This window comes from Solanum verrucosum, unplaced genomic scaffold, assembly GCF_900185275.1.
Source record: "Solanum verrucosum unplaced genomic scaffold, falcon-dt-bn FXZP01000053.1, whole genome shotgun sequence".
NCBI lineage: Eukaryota > Viridiplantae > Streptophyta > Magnoliopsida > Solanales > Solanaceae > Solanum > Solanum verrucosum.
Genome location: NW_026020152.1, coordinates 603,190 through 620,721, shown reverse-complemented (window position 1 = coordinate 620,721; position 17,532 = coordinate 603,190). Strand labels below are relative to the sequence as shown.

The 17,532-nt window shown below is 30.9% G+C and overlaps 4 protein-coding genes across 4 annotated transcripts in view; 3 read left to right on the top strand and 1 right to left on the bottom strand.

The window, feature by feature from the left end:
* The window catches only part of LOC125828165 (isopentenyl phosphate kinase), a 295,006-nt gene that overhangs the window by 236,386 nt on the left and 41,088 nt on the right, over window positions 1-17,532 (top strand). The window lies entirely within an intron of this gene.
* LOC125828109 (transcription factor MYB106-like) lies at window positions 3,165-4,892 on the bottom strand. Its single transcript, XM_049507416.1, has 3 exons — window positions 4,760-4,892; window positions 4,013-4,142; window positions 3,165-3,879 (listed from the first exon to the last, which is right to left on the bottom strand). Exons 1-3 carry the CDS (start codon window positions 4,890-4,892, stop codon window positions 3,165-3,167), a joined length of 978 nt encoding a protein of 325 aa, XP_049363373.1.
* LOC125828195 (uncharacterized) lies at window positions 10,651-14,379 on the top strand. Its single transcript, XM_049507516.1, has 3 exons — window positions 10,651-10,901; window positions 12,210-12,283; window positions 13,863-14,379. Exons 1-3 carry the CDS (start codon window positions 10,665-10,667, stop codon window positions 13,948-13,950), a joined length of 399 nt encoding a protein of 132 aa, XP_049363473.1. The 5' UTR covers window positions 10,651-10,664; the 3' UTR covers window positions 13,951-14,379.
* Window positions 14,657-17,010, top strand: LOC125828108 (uncharacterized). The gene is made up of 2 exons (XM_049507415.1): window positions 14,657-14,667; window positions 16,539-17,010. The coding sequence occupies exons 1-2, from the start codon at window positions 14,657-14,659 to the stop codon at window positions 17,008-17,010; spliced, it is 483 nt and encodes a 160-aa protein (XP_049363372.1).

Below are 17,532 nucleotides of genomic sequence, written 5' to 3'. Positions count from 1 at the left end.
AAAATGAACCACACAAATTCCTGTGCTCATCTGTTGCTACATTACTGACTTTTGGTATTATAATTATGAGCATAAATCATAATATAGCAATGTGCAGCTTTAAAAGAGGAAGAAAAGGTCACATGCAGATATAACAGTGAAACATCGTTGTTTCCAAAAATTAATGCAAACAATAATATCAGTATATGTAACAGTAGTTATTGCTATCAATTATCAATTATTTTGTCTATTTCAATTTATATGAATTACTTTGATTTGATATTAAGTTTTTTTTTTTTAAAAAAATATATTTAAAATTTATGATTTAAAATAAGTGATAGATATTTTTGTGGCAAGAAATCATTTCATTAAGGATATAAATGACATATTAAAGTTAAATTGGTACTACATATAAAAATGCGTCATTTTTTGGGATTAACTTAAAAGAAAAGTAATAAATTGAGATATACAGACGTACTCCCTCCGTCCCTTTTTAGTTGTCCACTTTAGAAATGGCACACAGATTAAGGCAACAATGATTAGCACAGTGAAGTTATAATTTTACCCTTATGACAACTTTTCACTTCAAAATTACAACCACTTATTTGAATTAAAGTGAAATAAATTGGAGGGAAACAACATACACTTTTACAATTTTCAAGAAGTGTAAATAAGGGTATAATAGGAAAAAATTTGTTGTTCTTTCTTGATTTGTCAAAATGGACAACTAAATAGGGACAACTAAATAGGGACAACTAAAAAAGGAAATATGGACAAGTAAATAGGGACGGAGGGAGTAGTATTTTTTTCAAAAGAAAGTTATTGCGACTCATCTTTTTTTTACACGCATATTAAGAAAATATAAATAAAAAAATACTTTTACTAATCTGCCTATTAAAAAACTTCTTAGAAATTTAACAAACAAACGAGAACACTTTTAAAAAAAATTATTTACAAAGGTAATATAAGAAAATTTTAATTAATGCTTTCTTAATTTAATAAGGTGAGCAACTAAAATGAGACAACTATTTTAAAAAAAATAATTGATTAATATGAAACGAAGGGAATATTAATTATACCTACCATTGCAGATTTTTCTTTTAATAAGTTTTAGAATTCAATGTTGATTCTAAGGAAGGGAATACTTGTTTATAAGAAATTAAAATAGTGTGCCCCATCGTATGGTCCCAATTTTTCTCTGCTCAAAATAGTCAGGCAACAAAGAGGGGAACGTAGCTTTTACTTTCACTTATTTTAAAAATAAATTTTTATTTTTACTTGTTATTTTTATATATGAAGAAAAGATAAAAAAAATTCATGTTTAATCCTCAACATTAAATACTTATTCTTCAAAACATTTTTTAAAACTCAATACCAAACATCATTTGATCAGGATAATGTGGTAAAATACCTATATCAATATTGTTTTTCTCAATGAATGTGTCGAGTCAAATAGTGATAAACAAAAATGAACGGAGGAATATACAATGTATCTAGTAGAAATATAATGTCAGTTTTCAGCTATCCACTTCAAGTCATTATTTACATGAACTTTAAGTTATACTCTATCAGTTTTAGTTGGTCTGTCTTACTTTTTATTAGTTTGTTTTAAAAAATGTTTCTTTCATTTTCTTGACAAACTTTTTAATTTTAACTTTAACATATGCCATGTTAAAGATCACATGATTAAAGAATATTTTGATAAATTCTAAATATTCAGATTAGCTCGACGATAAAACAACTAAAGCAATAACTTAGGTTTTGGGCGTCATTTCCCCCCCTAAATATGTATTGTACGTATATATATTATTAAAAATAGTTCACAATTCGTAAAGAATTTTTTAGGAGGAAAACATTATAACTTTTTACGTACATATGTTATTGAACATGGACATCGATGTAATCATTGAGAAATAGAATAATTTTAAAGGTGACTATCTATTTCGTTTTTTCATTTATATCCTAACGTCTAACATGAATGCACACTATTATTTCTATATTTACCTTTTTCATTCCCTTTTCATTATTTTATTCTCTTATTATTGAATATTTTTAAGTCTCTCAAACGGTCAAACCTTCTTCATTATGCAAAATCTATTTATGTTAACAAAAAGATCAAATTTGCTTTTTGATGTCTTCTTTAAATTTCAAGCATTAAAACAAGTTATCATTATATTGAATTAGCGCAACACTATTCAATAGTATTAGATCAACTTATCATATTCAAAACAACACTATTTCAAAATCAATATATCAACTTCTTAAATTCTTAAGTTTTGATATTATTCCAACTTTATATTTTAACTTTCAGTAAAAATTGCATTGTTTATATTCTTACTTCACAAAGTTTGACTATATCTACATATTCGTTGCCGATTTTGGGTTCTGATGGAAGATACTGCTGAGGTTATACACCAAGTACACACGTGATTCTGCTCTGGCAGAAGTGCACGCGCAATTCAGCTCTGGAAAAACTCCTTGAGGTCCAGAGAGAGATGAAGTTTATAGTCAACCTCTGCCTCTTAGATAGCTTTCTTTTCCAACACTTATCCCCCGGGAACTTCTCTTAAAAAAATTCTAGTTAGAGAGAGATCTAACCGCTCCCGGGGGACTTCCTACTTCCTATAGATTCACCAAAAGTTTTTTAATAGAGCAAGTAAATGTAAGGAGATAATGATTAAGGATAGTTTAAACCACGTGTTGGAAATAATTATTGGGTCAGTGGAAGATGCTAATTAGACGGTTAGTATTAAACTATTAGTTTGTCCTTCTCTTTTAACCCTAAACCTTATGAATAAAAACACTATTACATATATTATATGGATATAAGAAAATATAGCTAAGTTTACTTATTAGATGACTTTTACGGTTTGTGAAACACTCTATATATAGAGAAATAGATAGATATTCAAGGTCAAACGTAGACCCCCAAGGATCATTTATAAGAAAATAATTTTTAATATAAGATCTTGATAAAAAATTTATTTATTAATTAATATACCGACAAATTCAGATAAAATATCATCAAAGGAGAAGACCCCAACAAGAAGTTACTCCATTCTCCTTGCTCAAATCAAATATTTTTTATTCAGCGTGAAGAGATCTCATCCAATTCACCACGACAGGTCATGATCAAAAGGTAAAAAAAAAAGTGCATACAAAATAATCCAAACTATCATGAATACTTAGAATAATGGAGATCCAATTGGTGAAGTCATTACCAAATGTGCAATGTTGTTCCAATTAGTACTCTTGTTGTCTACAAAATTTCCAAAGCCACTATCCATTTGTACTTCACTTGAGTAGTTTCCAGGGTTTTGGCTACAACCATATTCTGGAAAAAGCTCATCTAAACCCTCAATGATGGAAAATTCTGTTTGGATGTCATTATCTTTTCTCATTGTATCTTCAAATATGCAAAGGTCTTCACCAACCTCTACATTTTCTTCGATATTATTGAACGTAGATCGTGTTGTAGAATCACATATTTTTGTCCTTGTGTTAGTGATAAAACCATCAAGAAGAATTGCACTAATGTCATTTATAGTTAGTACATTTGTGCGCGACATTTGCCAAGCTTTTAGTATGTCAAGACAAGGGATTCGTTGCAAATCATTAAGAGGACGATGATAAGGATTATTATTATTATTGACGTCGTTGTTGTTGTTGTATGTGCTTCTGTTTCGGACAAGCCTAGCCTCTGCTTCAAGTCTAGCAGTCTCCCATTCAGCCATATGTCTAAGGCTAGCAATGGACTTATAATCTGAACCATCTCTCTTTGGTTGATGAGTCATGGGATCAACGCCCATATTGATTAATCTCTTCTTCAAACGTGTGTTCCAGTAGTTCTTTATCTCGTTATCACTTCTGTTTGGTAAGTGAGATGCTATTGCTGACCACCTAATAAATAAAGAAATGAACCAAATATGTTACTATTGCACAAATCACTTAATAAAATATACGTGAACTATAGAGTCAGAATTTTAACTAAGGAAATTCAAAATTTTATCGGTCCATTTTTTCCGGCTATTACCTATTTCCAAGAAGAGCATGAAGTTGAAAGATGGTTCTTTCTTCCTCAGAGCTGAACTTTCCTCTCTTGATATTAGGCCTTAAATAATTGATCCATCTCAGTCTACAACTCCTTCCACATCTCTGAAGCCCTATAGTTCAAATGTGAAAAAAAATGTACATAATATTAAATTAGCGATGTAATCAGAAATTTTATAAAGATTATATATAAGATCGATTTTCTAAAATATAACATAAAGAGGTAGCTACATGAACCCAAATATTTTTTATGGCTTTAGATAAGTCTACCACGCAACCACACATACTTTTTGATATTGAAATAACCATCGTTTTTATTTATACTCTTCAACTCATATTTTGCACTACTTTCAAAAACCAACTCTGTCCATTGATTTTTTTTTTAAAAAAATACTATAAGAAATCGAGAGACTACGTCGGTTTACCCTTAAAAAAAGCCAAATCCAAAAATTATAATTTTTTGCGCGAAAAAATAACTGACATACATCTATTTGTTTTCTATTAAAAGAATCTTTAGATTTTAAAAATAAAAAACTAATCAACAAAATCCATTTTCTCTTGATTTTCTAGACTAACCCTGTCCATCGATTTTTGCATTATTTTTAGTAGTGGCACCTATATATTTACCATTACTATCCTTTAAAAACTTTAAACCAAAAAAACAAAAAAGAAGTAGGGATTGAAAAGAAAACCTAGCTACAAAATGAATAAAGTTTATAATGTTAATTACCTGCTCTAAGTGGCAAATCACTCCAACTACCATAGCCATGTTCCTCAACATAAGCCAAGAGCTTTTGGTCTTCATCATGTGTCCATGGTCCTTTCTTCAAACCCTCTTTATCTAAACATGGTGATCTTCCCATTTTAATTATAACCTATACTTCCAAATTTTAATAAGATATATAATGTGGTGTTTCTCTTTTTCCTCTTTTGGTGATATGCAATTATGGAAAGATAAGTGAGAGTATATATGAAAAGAAAGAATTAAATGTTATGACCAAAGTTGTACCACAAACTTTAAAATAATTAAATAGTAATACATAAATTTCTGAATACAGAAAATTTAAGGAGATTATTTGATTCCTTAATTGATGTGGTCCATGAAATAGTGAAATGATCTTTTCAAAAACATGAACTGATGGCAACCATAAATGACTCACCAAATTAAAGTAACATATCCACCTTGGCAATTACTCCAAAAGAATAATCAACTTTCTTATACACACCTAATTTTGTTTCTTTTACTATAGTCTCATTCTTAGTGATTAATATATGTTCCTCACTCTGTTTACTTTTACTTGTTTCACTTTAGCATATATATCAAGAATTTTTTTTTAAAAAAATCTTGTTGTACCGTTAACTTAACTTTTACAGTTGTATTATTTTTCATATGCACAATATAGTTTTTCAACAAATTAAAGATGTTCAAGTGACCATCCTTCAGTCGACATAGCTATGCCATTGTTGAGCAAATTAAGAAGAAGTAAGAGTAACAAAGAAATTAAGAGGTGAACATGCATGGAGGGGAAGAGAAGAATATGGTGGTGAATGGTATATATATATATAGTTTAAGTGATGTTTTGAAGATACATACATATACACATGAGGCTCTATTGACATATCTTGTAGAAATTAATTGACTAGTAATCAGGAAATTCAAGTCTAGAGAGTTCAAGCTATTCTTAGAAACTGTGATGAATCAAGCTGGAGATTTGTATTTTATTTTATTAAAAGGCATAAATATATTATTGAACTTTGAAAAAAGACTAGCTTATCTATGTCATTGGTTAAAAGTTTGGTTCATCTATGTCATTTTCGTTTGAGAAAAAGACTTATCTATGTCATTATTTGTTAACTGAAAATTTTGCAAAACCATTTTTACCCATGGTCAATTATGATTTGGTCACGTCATTAATTATATCATTTTTGAAAGGAAAAAGACTCAAATATGTTATCAAATTTTGAGAAAAGGCTCATATATGTCATCCGTCAAAAGTTTAGCACATCTATGTCATTTCAGTTAACAAACAATGGTAGAAATGAGTTTTTTCTCAAATGAAAATGACAGATGCGTCAAACTTTTACCGGATGACACAAATGAACTTTTTATCAAAATTCAATGGTATGTTTGAGACTTTTACCTTCAAGGGGGGTCATCCGACATGACTACTTAATCGAAAAATTTGATATATATAAAGAGAGATAATTACATGTACAAATAATAAAAATTAACTAGCTACTCTATGAGTTCAATGACTCTACCTTTATCTGCTAATTAAAAATCTGGTTTTGAGTTAGACTCGATCCGACAATTCCTTATTTAAAAATAAATATTTGTACCAAGTACCAACCAACCAAACATATAATTCACATATATACAATGCTTAGAAAATATAGTATTTGATATATTGAATAAGTTCAACTAAAAACTTGAAAGAAAAAAATTACTATTTCTAAAAAGATGTAGTAATTTACATGAATTATGTTTTATTAAATATGATTTAAATAATTTATTCATTAATCAACAATTTGGTTAATTATTTAAATATCGACATCATTTACAATTTGTTTTTTGTGTACGCTATTGATTGTCTTAAGTTATCGAGTTGTAACAATTACTTAGAAGTGTTGATAGGTTGTCGTTTCTTTGAGAAATAACATTTTGCTTCAATCTAGTGATTGATGGAATATGACTTTAAATTTTGGATTGCAAAAAATTGTAATCTAAATTTTAGCGTGGAGTAGATCGGACTTTTTAAACATATTGAGCATGATGATTTTCTATAAAAGAATCCTATGTTCTTGTAAATTCAGTATAAAATTTGAGAAGAACTAGGTTCTTGTAAATTGAAGCTGAGCAAACTTTTGAAGATTTCAAAATTTCTTGAGCCATGTACGTGAATAACGATGGAATCAAGATTTTTATCAAGGTGACTCAAAATAAAAAGAAGTAAATATGAAAAATACTAGGGGATATTCAATAATATATATTCAGTGCAATAATGTAGGGTTTGAAAATCGTAGAGTATATTCACACATTATTTCCACCTCAGTGAGATTGTTTAATTTCCAATAAACCATCGACACAAGAAACAAGAGATATTCAAATTTACTATAAACACATTAAGAAAAAAAATTAACTTTATATATATAATGTATTTCTCCAAAATATCAGAGCACAACTAAATAAGGTGTTCACGGTAACAAAAATAAGTTTTAACGTCAATAAATTCATATTACCAAAAAGTATTAAAGTCTTTATTAACATTAGTTAATTGTCATTGAATTCAATATTGTTATAGACTTTAAGAACATTTACAAAAGGTGTTAATTGTCTCTAAAAAGCATGTGTAGCAATAGTTAAACTATTACCATTGCAACATATCTATTACTTAAAATTATGTTTAAGTACCATAAATATATTGTGGGACTATTTAAATTTTAGTGCATACGTACAAAATAGTTGTCCATTTTTTTTCAATATTACTAATTATATCCCATCTGTCGTACTTTTTTATGTTATGAATTTTTCAGTTCTGATTTAAATAGTCATAAGGTCGGTATAATTATGACAATTAATTCTTTACTTTCTCAAGAATTTTGTGGAGCCTTTGAGTAATGATCACATTTATTTTTAGTCTCTTTTTTTCAATTCATAAAAAAGTTTACAGTACATAAAATTTGGTGTGTGGGAAGCCACGACATTGTAGGGGCATACGTTTGTGTTTGATCGATAAATTAAATTTTAAAATATATTATTGATTTAGTGATGATGGATTAATAGTTATGATTAAATAGATTTATAATTCATAACACTATTCCTTTAATACTTCTAGCTTTCAAGGTGCTTTCATTTATCAGTAAAAATTAAAAGATACTTTTCAAACCATGCTGAATAGTCATTCATATACACACGACTCTTAAACCTAATTTGTGATAGATCCCGAGAGACAAAGTCAAAATGCAATATCGTTTGCCTCATATTTTGAGATGCTTAATCTTTTTTCTGTTTTACGAATTCTACAACTCTCTTTACTAAGCCAGACTCTATCCATATTTCTATTATGTACCATTGTTCAGTAGCACTAAATTTTCTGATACAATCTTAACTAAACTGAAAGTAAAATTAAGAAAGGACCATAGTCCAAGATTATGGTTTGCATAGTTATTTCACTATACTAAAAATGATCTTTAGTGATAAATAATTAATGATAATAGTTTAATTGCCACTAAATGTATATTTTTAGCGATAGTTACTAGTGACAATTACACATTTTAACACTTTTTGTAAATATCGTTAAAGTCTATAGTGATATTGGATCTAATAACAACTAACTAGTGTCGGTAAAGATTTTAGCACTCTTTGTTAAGATGCATATTTAATACTGCTAAAAATTTATCGGTAATAAATATGCATCTTAACAAAAAATGCTAAAATCTTTATCGACAATAGTAATTATCACATAAAACAATGTACATTCTAAATAATTATCACATTTTTAGAGTGCTAAAATCATACCCCAGAAAAAATAAAAGTAATTATCACTTTTTTTTTTAATTTTTCTTATTTAGAAGTAACTTGCTGGGGTATAACAAGTATCTACATCAATTAAAATTGCCACTTATTAACAAGACAGGTGTACGTAATTGCTGAAATATTTATGAATGCTTGTTGGTCCTCACCACCCCCAATTGAATTGTCACTTATTAAACCAGATGGATATGTTTTGTATAGTTAAATTTTATTAATGTTGATCCTTACATCTATTCCTTTGTCATTAAATTGTTTAGCTCTATGACGCTATGACATGACATGACATGACATGAAATAATCTGCTCCGTTCGTAGTTAGAAATGGCAAATGAATGGGTAGGATTGGATATAAGAGACATGATTGGATGAATGATATAAATATTTATAGATATTCATGATCAGGTAAGAACATAAGTTAAAAATAAAAAAATAAGTTCAGACTCTCAAAAATTAAAAACTCATAAAAAATATCAAAAAATGCATATTGATAATGTGAATATTTATATTATTCATTTTTATTGAATAATATCAATATTTGATTCATTTTGAAATGATCATTTATTCGAACTATAGGCTATATTTAATGGATTGAATTGAATTATAACTTATTTTTTAAAAGTTTTACCTAAATCTAGGATAATGGTAGCCAAAGAAATTAACTAAGTAGTAGGCCTGAAACTTCAAATGTAGTAGATAAAAAATAAATGAAGATTCAAATTATATCTACATTGAATTTTTACATCTATCATGTCAATTTAATTGGTTGTGCCTCTTTAATAATAGGTTGCTCTTCTATTTTTATATTACCATATTAGCCTTGCTATATATAATAGTGTAAAAAAATTACTAGTGACAATTACATTTTAATATTTTTTTGTAAATTTCGTTAAAACCTATAGTAACATAAAAAAAAATGACAATTAACTAATGCTAATAAAGATTTTAATACTCTTTAGTAACGTACATATGTATTGCCACAAAAAGTTATTTTAATTGTAGTGATAGAACCAACGATGATATTCAACATTGACCATAAAAATACTCAATATTAACCCCTTGATATTTTTGCCATAAATTATTAATTCTAATTTGCTTATTTTACATGATTGATCTTAGTTGTCCTTTCTTCAAAAAAAATTATGTGGTGTATATATTTCGTTTGGATATCCAAAAAAATAAAAATTGTCCATAATTTTATATTTTATTGGAGAGGTTAGGCAATATATCCCTCTCGCTCATGTATTTTGTTATGTTCTTTTAATATATAAGGTAGGGGTCATGCCTAACCCCCACCCTAAAGGTGGTCTTTTGAAGAAAAAAAAAATCGAGTTATTTTCTTTTAACAATTTGATGCATAATGAAATTATTTATTTGCATCCAATTTTTATATCAAATCAAAATAAACCATTTTAATCTAAATGGTTAAAATTATCTATGATATACTTAATTATGATAAAATAATAAATACGTATATGCAATGAAATTTGACATCGGATATCAACATTAAATCATAAATGGCATATAATATCACAAGTATTAAAAACAAATTGACACCAAAATAATTTTTAAATATTTTAGGCTATGATTTTAATCGATCATAGTATTCGTTCAGAAAAGGTTCATCTAATAACATGCATAAAGGGTACATACATGTATCAAAAGTTCATTTTTCATACATATGTGCATACACTCAAAAACAAATAAAAAATACAAGTATACATTGTATGCATATCAATCGAATGTGTGGTGTTTTGGGATGATGATTTCTAAAGTATATTGAAGTGTACTGTGTATACAGTATACTAATACATCTCAAATAAAACACATATATAATGTATTTCGATTGCAAGTGAATATATATTATATCCAATAAAATATATGTGTTGATATAATTAAATTGAGCGAATAGATATAATATATCCAACGAAATTGTATATTATAGTATAATTAAGTTGAGTGAATAAATACAGTGTATCCAACAAAATTAATCGAACAAATGCAAAAAGGAGACGGCCCATTATACTCGGCCCATAAAACTTCCGAGCCCTTAGTGTTTCACTCTTTCTTCTGCTTATTCTCAGCACGGCCAAAACGCAGCAAAAATGGCGTTAAGGGGTACGATGCTACGAACTGCCGGGAAGTTCGCCGGTGTGAACTCTAATCTCCGACGATTTATCCACATCACTTCACGTCCGGCGCCTCTAGATAGCGTGGTTGATCGGCTGACGGCGACTTCACCGTCGTTGGTTTTACCTGAAAATGAGAATAACAACAACATGTTTCCAAATTCACCTTTCAATTGGGGGTCCATGGAGCTTATGGCTGTTCCTAAGAAGAAGGTTTGATTTTTTCCCCCCTCAAAGATCCTTCTTTTTAGAACTGTTGCCGGTTTCAGCTCAGTTTAGCTTAATCCATTGAATCGTTAAATATATCCTTTAATATGATAGATATATAGCACTGAATTTTTAGGAAGTATTGCATATTTGCTTGTGCATAGCAATTAGAGGCAATACAAGCTAGATGACTCGAGGAATATTCTGAAGTTAGTTGCCGCTTAGGATCACTGTGAACATATCTTTCCCCTTGAGGATCAGTGATAGATTGGGATATGATCCTTGCTGTAGAAAAGCAAAGACATTGTCTCTGACTCTCTGTCGCTTGGATCCTCTAAAATGATGCTGCACCGGGGTCGGATCCTCTCAAAATGCAAGTCGTGTCCTAGCACGTATCAATAAGTTAAGTAGCAACTAATAAACCATAAACATTTGATAAATAAGCAATGAAGCCATGATTAGAAGATGTTGAGGTGGATGTGTGGGCATACTAGGAGAGATAAGATTAATAATAAGATATCTAGGAGAAGGTAGGAGTGTCCTCCGTGGTAGAGAAGATGATGAAAGCGAGTCTAAGATAGTTTGGGCATATAAAAAGGAGATGCGAAGATGCCCCCACGAGGAGGTGTGAGAAGTTGACTGCGGTGGGTTTAAGGAGAGGTAGGCCTAAGAAGTATTAAGGAGAGACGATTAGACAAGACATGACACATCTTCAGCTTATCGGGGACATGACTAGATTACGGATTAGTGAGCATTGTCTCACTTTCTTATGGATAGGCTTGGTGGTAGTTTGGTGCACGTGCACCATACATGTTTCTCCTTTCATACCAATAGCATCATTTACTCTTGTAGTTACTTATCCTACAATTTTTGTTACTAGCTATTGTTTCTTGTGCTTTGGTTATTGCATTATTTGGCTGTTGTTATTCCTTGTTTTCTAAATGCTATGTAATACTTCTCCTATTATTTGATATGTCCTCGTTTCTTCTGTATTTTCCTTTTCAAATTGCGATGATATGCGTTACTTGAGTCGAGAGTCTTTTGGAAATAGTCTCTCTACCTCCATGAGGCAGGGGTATGGTATTGAGCAACATAGGTCATTGTTTTAAACTAAACTAACCGTTTGTAATGTTTTTCATCTGGTTGTGCATGTTGGCTTTGCGCTTGCGTAGATTTTCCTATTCTATCACATGTATGCATAAAATATGTACATGCTCTGAACTTATGTGTGTTGGATGGTGCTATGTGGAAGAGAGAGTGTTATAGAATTTACATCTGACTGTTTTTTTTAATGGATTATGGTTAATACTGCAGGTTTCTCCTCACAAGAGAGGCATAAGGAATGGACCAAAGGCTCTAAAACCCGTTCCAGTGATTATTCGTTGCAAGTAAGAGCTTTTCCAGCAAAGAATACAATTTGGATTTGAAAAGTTTTAACTAATAAGCAAAATCCCTGGTGTCATTTAGCCTGTATACTCTTGAATTTAGAAGAGCTGGTTTGAGTTTATTGGAAAAAATACGACTCTACCTGCAATCTCTCAAAAATAATAGGAACTTACATCTCGAGGACAATCTAATATTTGAATTTGGAAAACACCTTATTCCCCCAAATTAGTACAAAAGTAAAACAAATAAAAAGAGTAAAAGAGGAGGCATACAATTTTTGAGTAAAAGAAAATCAAATAAGAAGGAAATGATTATTTCGATAATTACTCCATGTATTGAACTTGCATTGGATTGCTTAGCTTATTCGCCATTATTTGGTCATTAACCTTCTATTTGGAAGTTCAAATTGTTGTTTTTCTTCTGTGTACTGATAAATGAAAGGAAGCAATCGGTCTAAGAACTTGGACCGAGTCAAAAATGTTTGATTGAGAAATTAAGTGCTTGGAAACTTTCAGTGGTGACTTTGTTGATTAATATCTCTAACTAGGTTCTATAACTGCATACTATTACTATAGTTGGTTTTATTTTAGTTGAAGCACTTCAGTTCCAAAAATTTGCTTTAAACTGGGGGGTTGGTGGTGGCAGCATTTTGCCTTATTGTTGAAGTGTCAATTGCTGACAGCATTAGCCTTAACTGTGTTTTGAAGCAGATGACAGTTAAAGGTTTCTCTTTACTAATAAAAAACAGAATTAATTGATTACTGTGATTAAAAGGCAAAAAATTTGTTCATCTACTCAGGAAAGATACAAACACGCTGTCAGAAAATGTATGGTTGTGTTTCCGAATGTCAGGGAGATTTTATCTGCTATCCACATTTTCTTTTTCCAGGCATTTGCCTGTTTTGAATTTCGTTTATCTGCTGTTATTATTGACAACTCTCTTCCTCTATAAGCCCCCGTCTTGTTCATTGTTAATTCCTTCTTCTTTTCAGTTTTATATTCTTAATTTTGCTGAAAAACATCTGATGGCTCGTTTTAACGCCAGTGCTTATATGTAGAGTAACATTGAGTCAGCTTTCAAGAGAATCTAAGTTTTTAGCATAATTTGGTTTAGAAAATGATTTGAAAGATGTTATCTTTTTAAGTGACTGAATGAGGAGTATATATTGAACGTTTGAGTCTCTGAGGTTTTTCATGCAGTCAGTAATCCTTGCTTAAAAGTTAAAAGTCATGAGCAGGACATTCCTTCTTATATGATAATGTGGTCCGACGTGTTATCTTTCTCGATTAACCATATAAGATATTATTAGTATGACCTCTTCATATGTTTGGAGAATGATATATCCTTGCTTTACAATAGTACACATTTCACTAGCAAAGAAACTATTAAAGCCGGTATTCCTCTTTGTGTGTGACTTAGAGTTACTATTGATCATGATGCTTCTCTATAGTAGTTCATAACGCCGAGACAAGGGCATGACATCTTACGTTAGCCTCTATCTGCTCTGCTCTTTTTGCCTGCAACTCCTTTTGCATAATAACACTCTTTGACATATCTTGTTGATGCAAACAAACTTGCAGGGCTTGTGGTCGAGTCAAGTTGCCACATTTCTTTTGTTGCAGTGGGATTAAGCAGAACCCTGGTGAAGAGAACAATTCTACCGGTTGATCAAATTGAAGGGATCATTCGACATATTTTCTTCATTTTCAAATCCCTTTCTTTGTAGTAGAATCTCCAGTTAGAAACTAGGAAGGTTACGTTATATCATGCCCGCATTGTGTACAATAGTGTAGTCATTGCAGCATGTACTCAAATTCCATGTTAAGTTGCACTGTATCAGTTGATTTATTCTAACCTTCCCTGAATTGGTGACAAGTAAATCTAGCCAAATAATAACAATTGGAGACTAGAAAGCATACCAGAGGAAGGTCATGCCATCAACAGATAGCTCTTTGGTTCTAATTTCTAATTAGTACTTAAAGAGGCCATAGAATCAACATGCATTCTGAAGCAGCAACTTATGCTTATCTGCTTATTTTGAAGAGAACTATGTCTGCAACACTTGCTCCTCACTTTAATTATTTCCCATGGGTATTATGATTTGGTGTGTTTTATTGATTCTATCAACTCCCCAGTCTTCAAACTTTCCCATGTATGAATTAACACTCAACAATGTCCAAGCTTCTTAAAAATAAGTGAAGTGACTTTTTAAGAAGTAGGGAAAATATTGCTCCCTCAACTTCCTACGTAGGGTTTCGTAAAAATTTCGCAAAGAAATCACTCGGAAGTCATATCACCAAGATATTCATGGATAACACATGAAAAATTGAGAAAATCGTTTAATTCTTGTAAATCACCTCCTAAGTGCCCGAAAATGGTGAGACGGTATGTACTACTCTCCCAACTTGCTATGGAGTGTTCCGTAAAGGTTTCGCAAATAAATCATTTAGAAGTCATATCACCGAAATATTCATGGGTTAACACACACGAAAACAGATCACCAAAATATCATGGGTTAACACACGAAAATCAATCACCAAAATATAAACGGGCTAACACACACGAAAAACTGAGAAAATCGTCTAATTCCTGTAAATTGGCCCTAAATCCCCAAAATGCCTCAGAAAAATGGTAAGATTGTACGTACCACTCCTTTTACTTCGTACAGAGGGCTCAATAAAGGTTTTGCAAAGAAATCATTCGGAAATCATTTCATTAAAATATTCATGGGCATTAACACAAGAAAATTGAGAAAATCGCCTAATTTCTGTAAATTGTCCCCTAAATGTCTTAGGAAAATGGTGAGACGGTACATACTTCTCCCCTATTCCCTACGGAGGGTTCCATAAAGGTTTTAGAAAGAAATCCTTCAAAAGTCATATCACCAAAATATTAATGGGCTAACACACACGAAAAACTAAGAAAATCACTCAATTCCTATAAATTGGCCCCTAAATGCCCAAAAATGCCTCAACAATGGTGAGACTATATGTACGGTTCCCCCAACTCCCTATAAAGTGTTCCATAAAGATTACACAAAGAAATTCTCCGAAAGTCATATCACCAATATATTCATGGGCTAACACATGAAAAATTGAAAAAATAAATTCTTACTTTCTTTCGGAGTTGAATGTTGAAAAACACATCTGACCATACAATATCAATAACAATAACATACCTAGTGAATACCTCTAGCTGGGGTATAGTGATGATAAATTGTATGGAGGTCTTATCACTACCTCATGGAGGTAAACGTTGTTCGAAAGAGTTTTGGCTCAAGTGCAACAATTTTAAGTATAAGAAGAAGAGAAGAGTGACAAAAACATAACAACAAATAAGAGAAGCAAAGCAAAGCCTACCAAAAAATAATAATATAAACAATAACAAAATAGTACAGTAGCCGAAACACAATAAATAAATGATGATATAATTAAAAAAAAATAGAACTATAAGAATACAACTAGTATAATGACAAACACCAACAAACATGAACACTCGAAGCAAGATATCACTCCACAACCTACTAAACTTCTACCCTAATATGCAACCTCTATACCGTCCTATCTAAGGTCATGTCCTTGGTAATCTGAAGTTGTGGCATGTCTTGTATAATTACCTCTTCCCAATACTTTTTCAGTCTACCACTACCTCTCCTCGTGCCTACTACATCCAACCTCTATACTTCCTTATTGGAACGTTTATGCATCTCCACTTCACATGTACAAATCCTCACAATTTCACATCCCTCATCTTGTCCACCACGTACGTTACTCCTACCTTATCTTGAATAACCTCATTGTTAATCTTATCACTCTTAATATGCCCACACATCCATCTCATCATCCTCATTTCCGCGATATGCATCCTCTACCCCATACAATAACGTCGGTCTAACCACAATTTTATAAAATTTACCTTTAAATTTTAATAGTACCTTTTTATCAAAGAAACTCCAGAAGCAAAGACTTTACTTCATCCACGCTGCACCAATACAATCTGTGATATCGACGTCAAATGTTCCCACTTCCCTGAATTACAAACCTGACATATTTAATTTAATATGTATAAGTAAAGAATCATACATATTTTATATAATTAACTTATTTATATAATAGACGTTTGAAAACAAGCATAATTTTTTTTTCAAAATATCAGTTATAAATATGTAAATAAAATTCATTTGCAAAATTATTCTAAAATAAAAAGTAATGACAAAAAAAAGAGTTTTTTTAATCTTTGAGAAAAAGGGCTTAAAGAGGGGTTTTAGGAGCAACAAAGGGAGACAATTACCTTCCGCCTTCAATCTCAAACCCTAGCTCCACCAACTCCACCACTATGTCTTCTTCTTCTTCTTCAAATTCCTCGCAAACCCAGGAACCAAATCCCCAATCCAACACAAATACCAAAACCCAAGAAGAAATTATCAAAAAAGACGAGGAAAAACAAGACGAAGAAGAAGAAGAAGAATGTGGGTTCTGTTTATTCATGAAAGAAGGTGGATGTAGAGACCCTTTTATCGATTGGGAAAAATGCGTTGAACAAGGGGAAAAAAACAATGAAGACATTGCAGAAAAATGTTTCCAAGTTACTTCTGCTTTGCAGAAATGTATGGAAGCTCATTCCGATTACTATGCTCCAATTTTACAGGTAGAGAAAGATGTAGAAGCTAAGGTTATTGCTGAATTCGAGAAGAACAGAGAATCGATTGAGCAGAAAGAAGAAATGTAATTTATTTTTTTTGAAGATTCTGGGTATGATTTTTTAATATTTTTATTCTAAAGAGATGAATTTAGGATTTTTTTTTTTTTAGAATTGAAAAGAGAAAATGGAGAGTTTTTTGACTAATTTATTTTCAATTAATAATTGTAATAAAAGTGCTACAGATTTTCAGTTCATAGAATTGTAATTTTTAAGTGCAAAGAGTAATTTGCATTGTATTTCCTTGTTTATGCAATCGATATTTACTTGATAAATTATGATCTCTAGTTTGACTATGATAAGAGTCGCGACTATAAACGGATATACATGATAATAAGATTCGTGACTATGACAAGGTGATAGCTATGAATAATAAACAGACTTATGATTGTGGCAAGGTGGAAGATATACACGAAGGGATCTTGTAGTGGTGTGACCTGGTGATTAATAAGACAGATTAATAATAATGAAATTTTAGATTTAGTTTCTAGCGGAGGCAAAAATGTAGATTGCTCTATCAAATTAGTTGAGTTGTGCACAAGTGTAATGCTA

What these genes read in the sequence shown, in the direction of transcription:
- LOC125828109 (XM_049507416.1), bottom strand. Translation starts at nt 4,892, where the DNA reads ATGGGAAGATCACCATGTTTAGATAAAGAGGGTTTGAAGAAAGGACCA. An exon ending in TGATTTGCCACTTAGAGCAG is followed by an intron (nt 4,143 to 4,759) that starts GTAATTAACATT and finishes TTTGAACTATAG; the next exon opens with GGCTTCAGAGATGTGGAAGG. An exon ending in CATGCTCTTCTTGGAAATAG is followed by an intron (nt 3,880 to 4,012) that starts GTAATAGCCGGA and finishes TTTATTTATTAG; the next exon opens with GTGGTCAGCAATAGCATCTC.
- LOC125828195 (XM_049507516.1), top strand. Translation starts at nt 10,665, where the DNA reads ATGGCGTTAAGGGGTACGATGCTACGAACTGCCGGGAAGTTCGCCGGT. An exon ending in TGGCTGTTCCTAAGAAGAAG is followed by an intron (nt 10,902 to 12,209) that starts GTTTGATTTTTT and finishes TTAATACTGCAG; the next exon opens with GTTTCTCCTCACAAGAGAGG. An exon ending in CCAGTGATTATTCGTTGCAA is followed by an intron (nt 12,284 to 13,862) that starts GTAAGAGCTTTT and finishes ACAAACTTGCAG; the next exon opens with GGCTTGTGGTCGAGTCAAGT.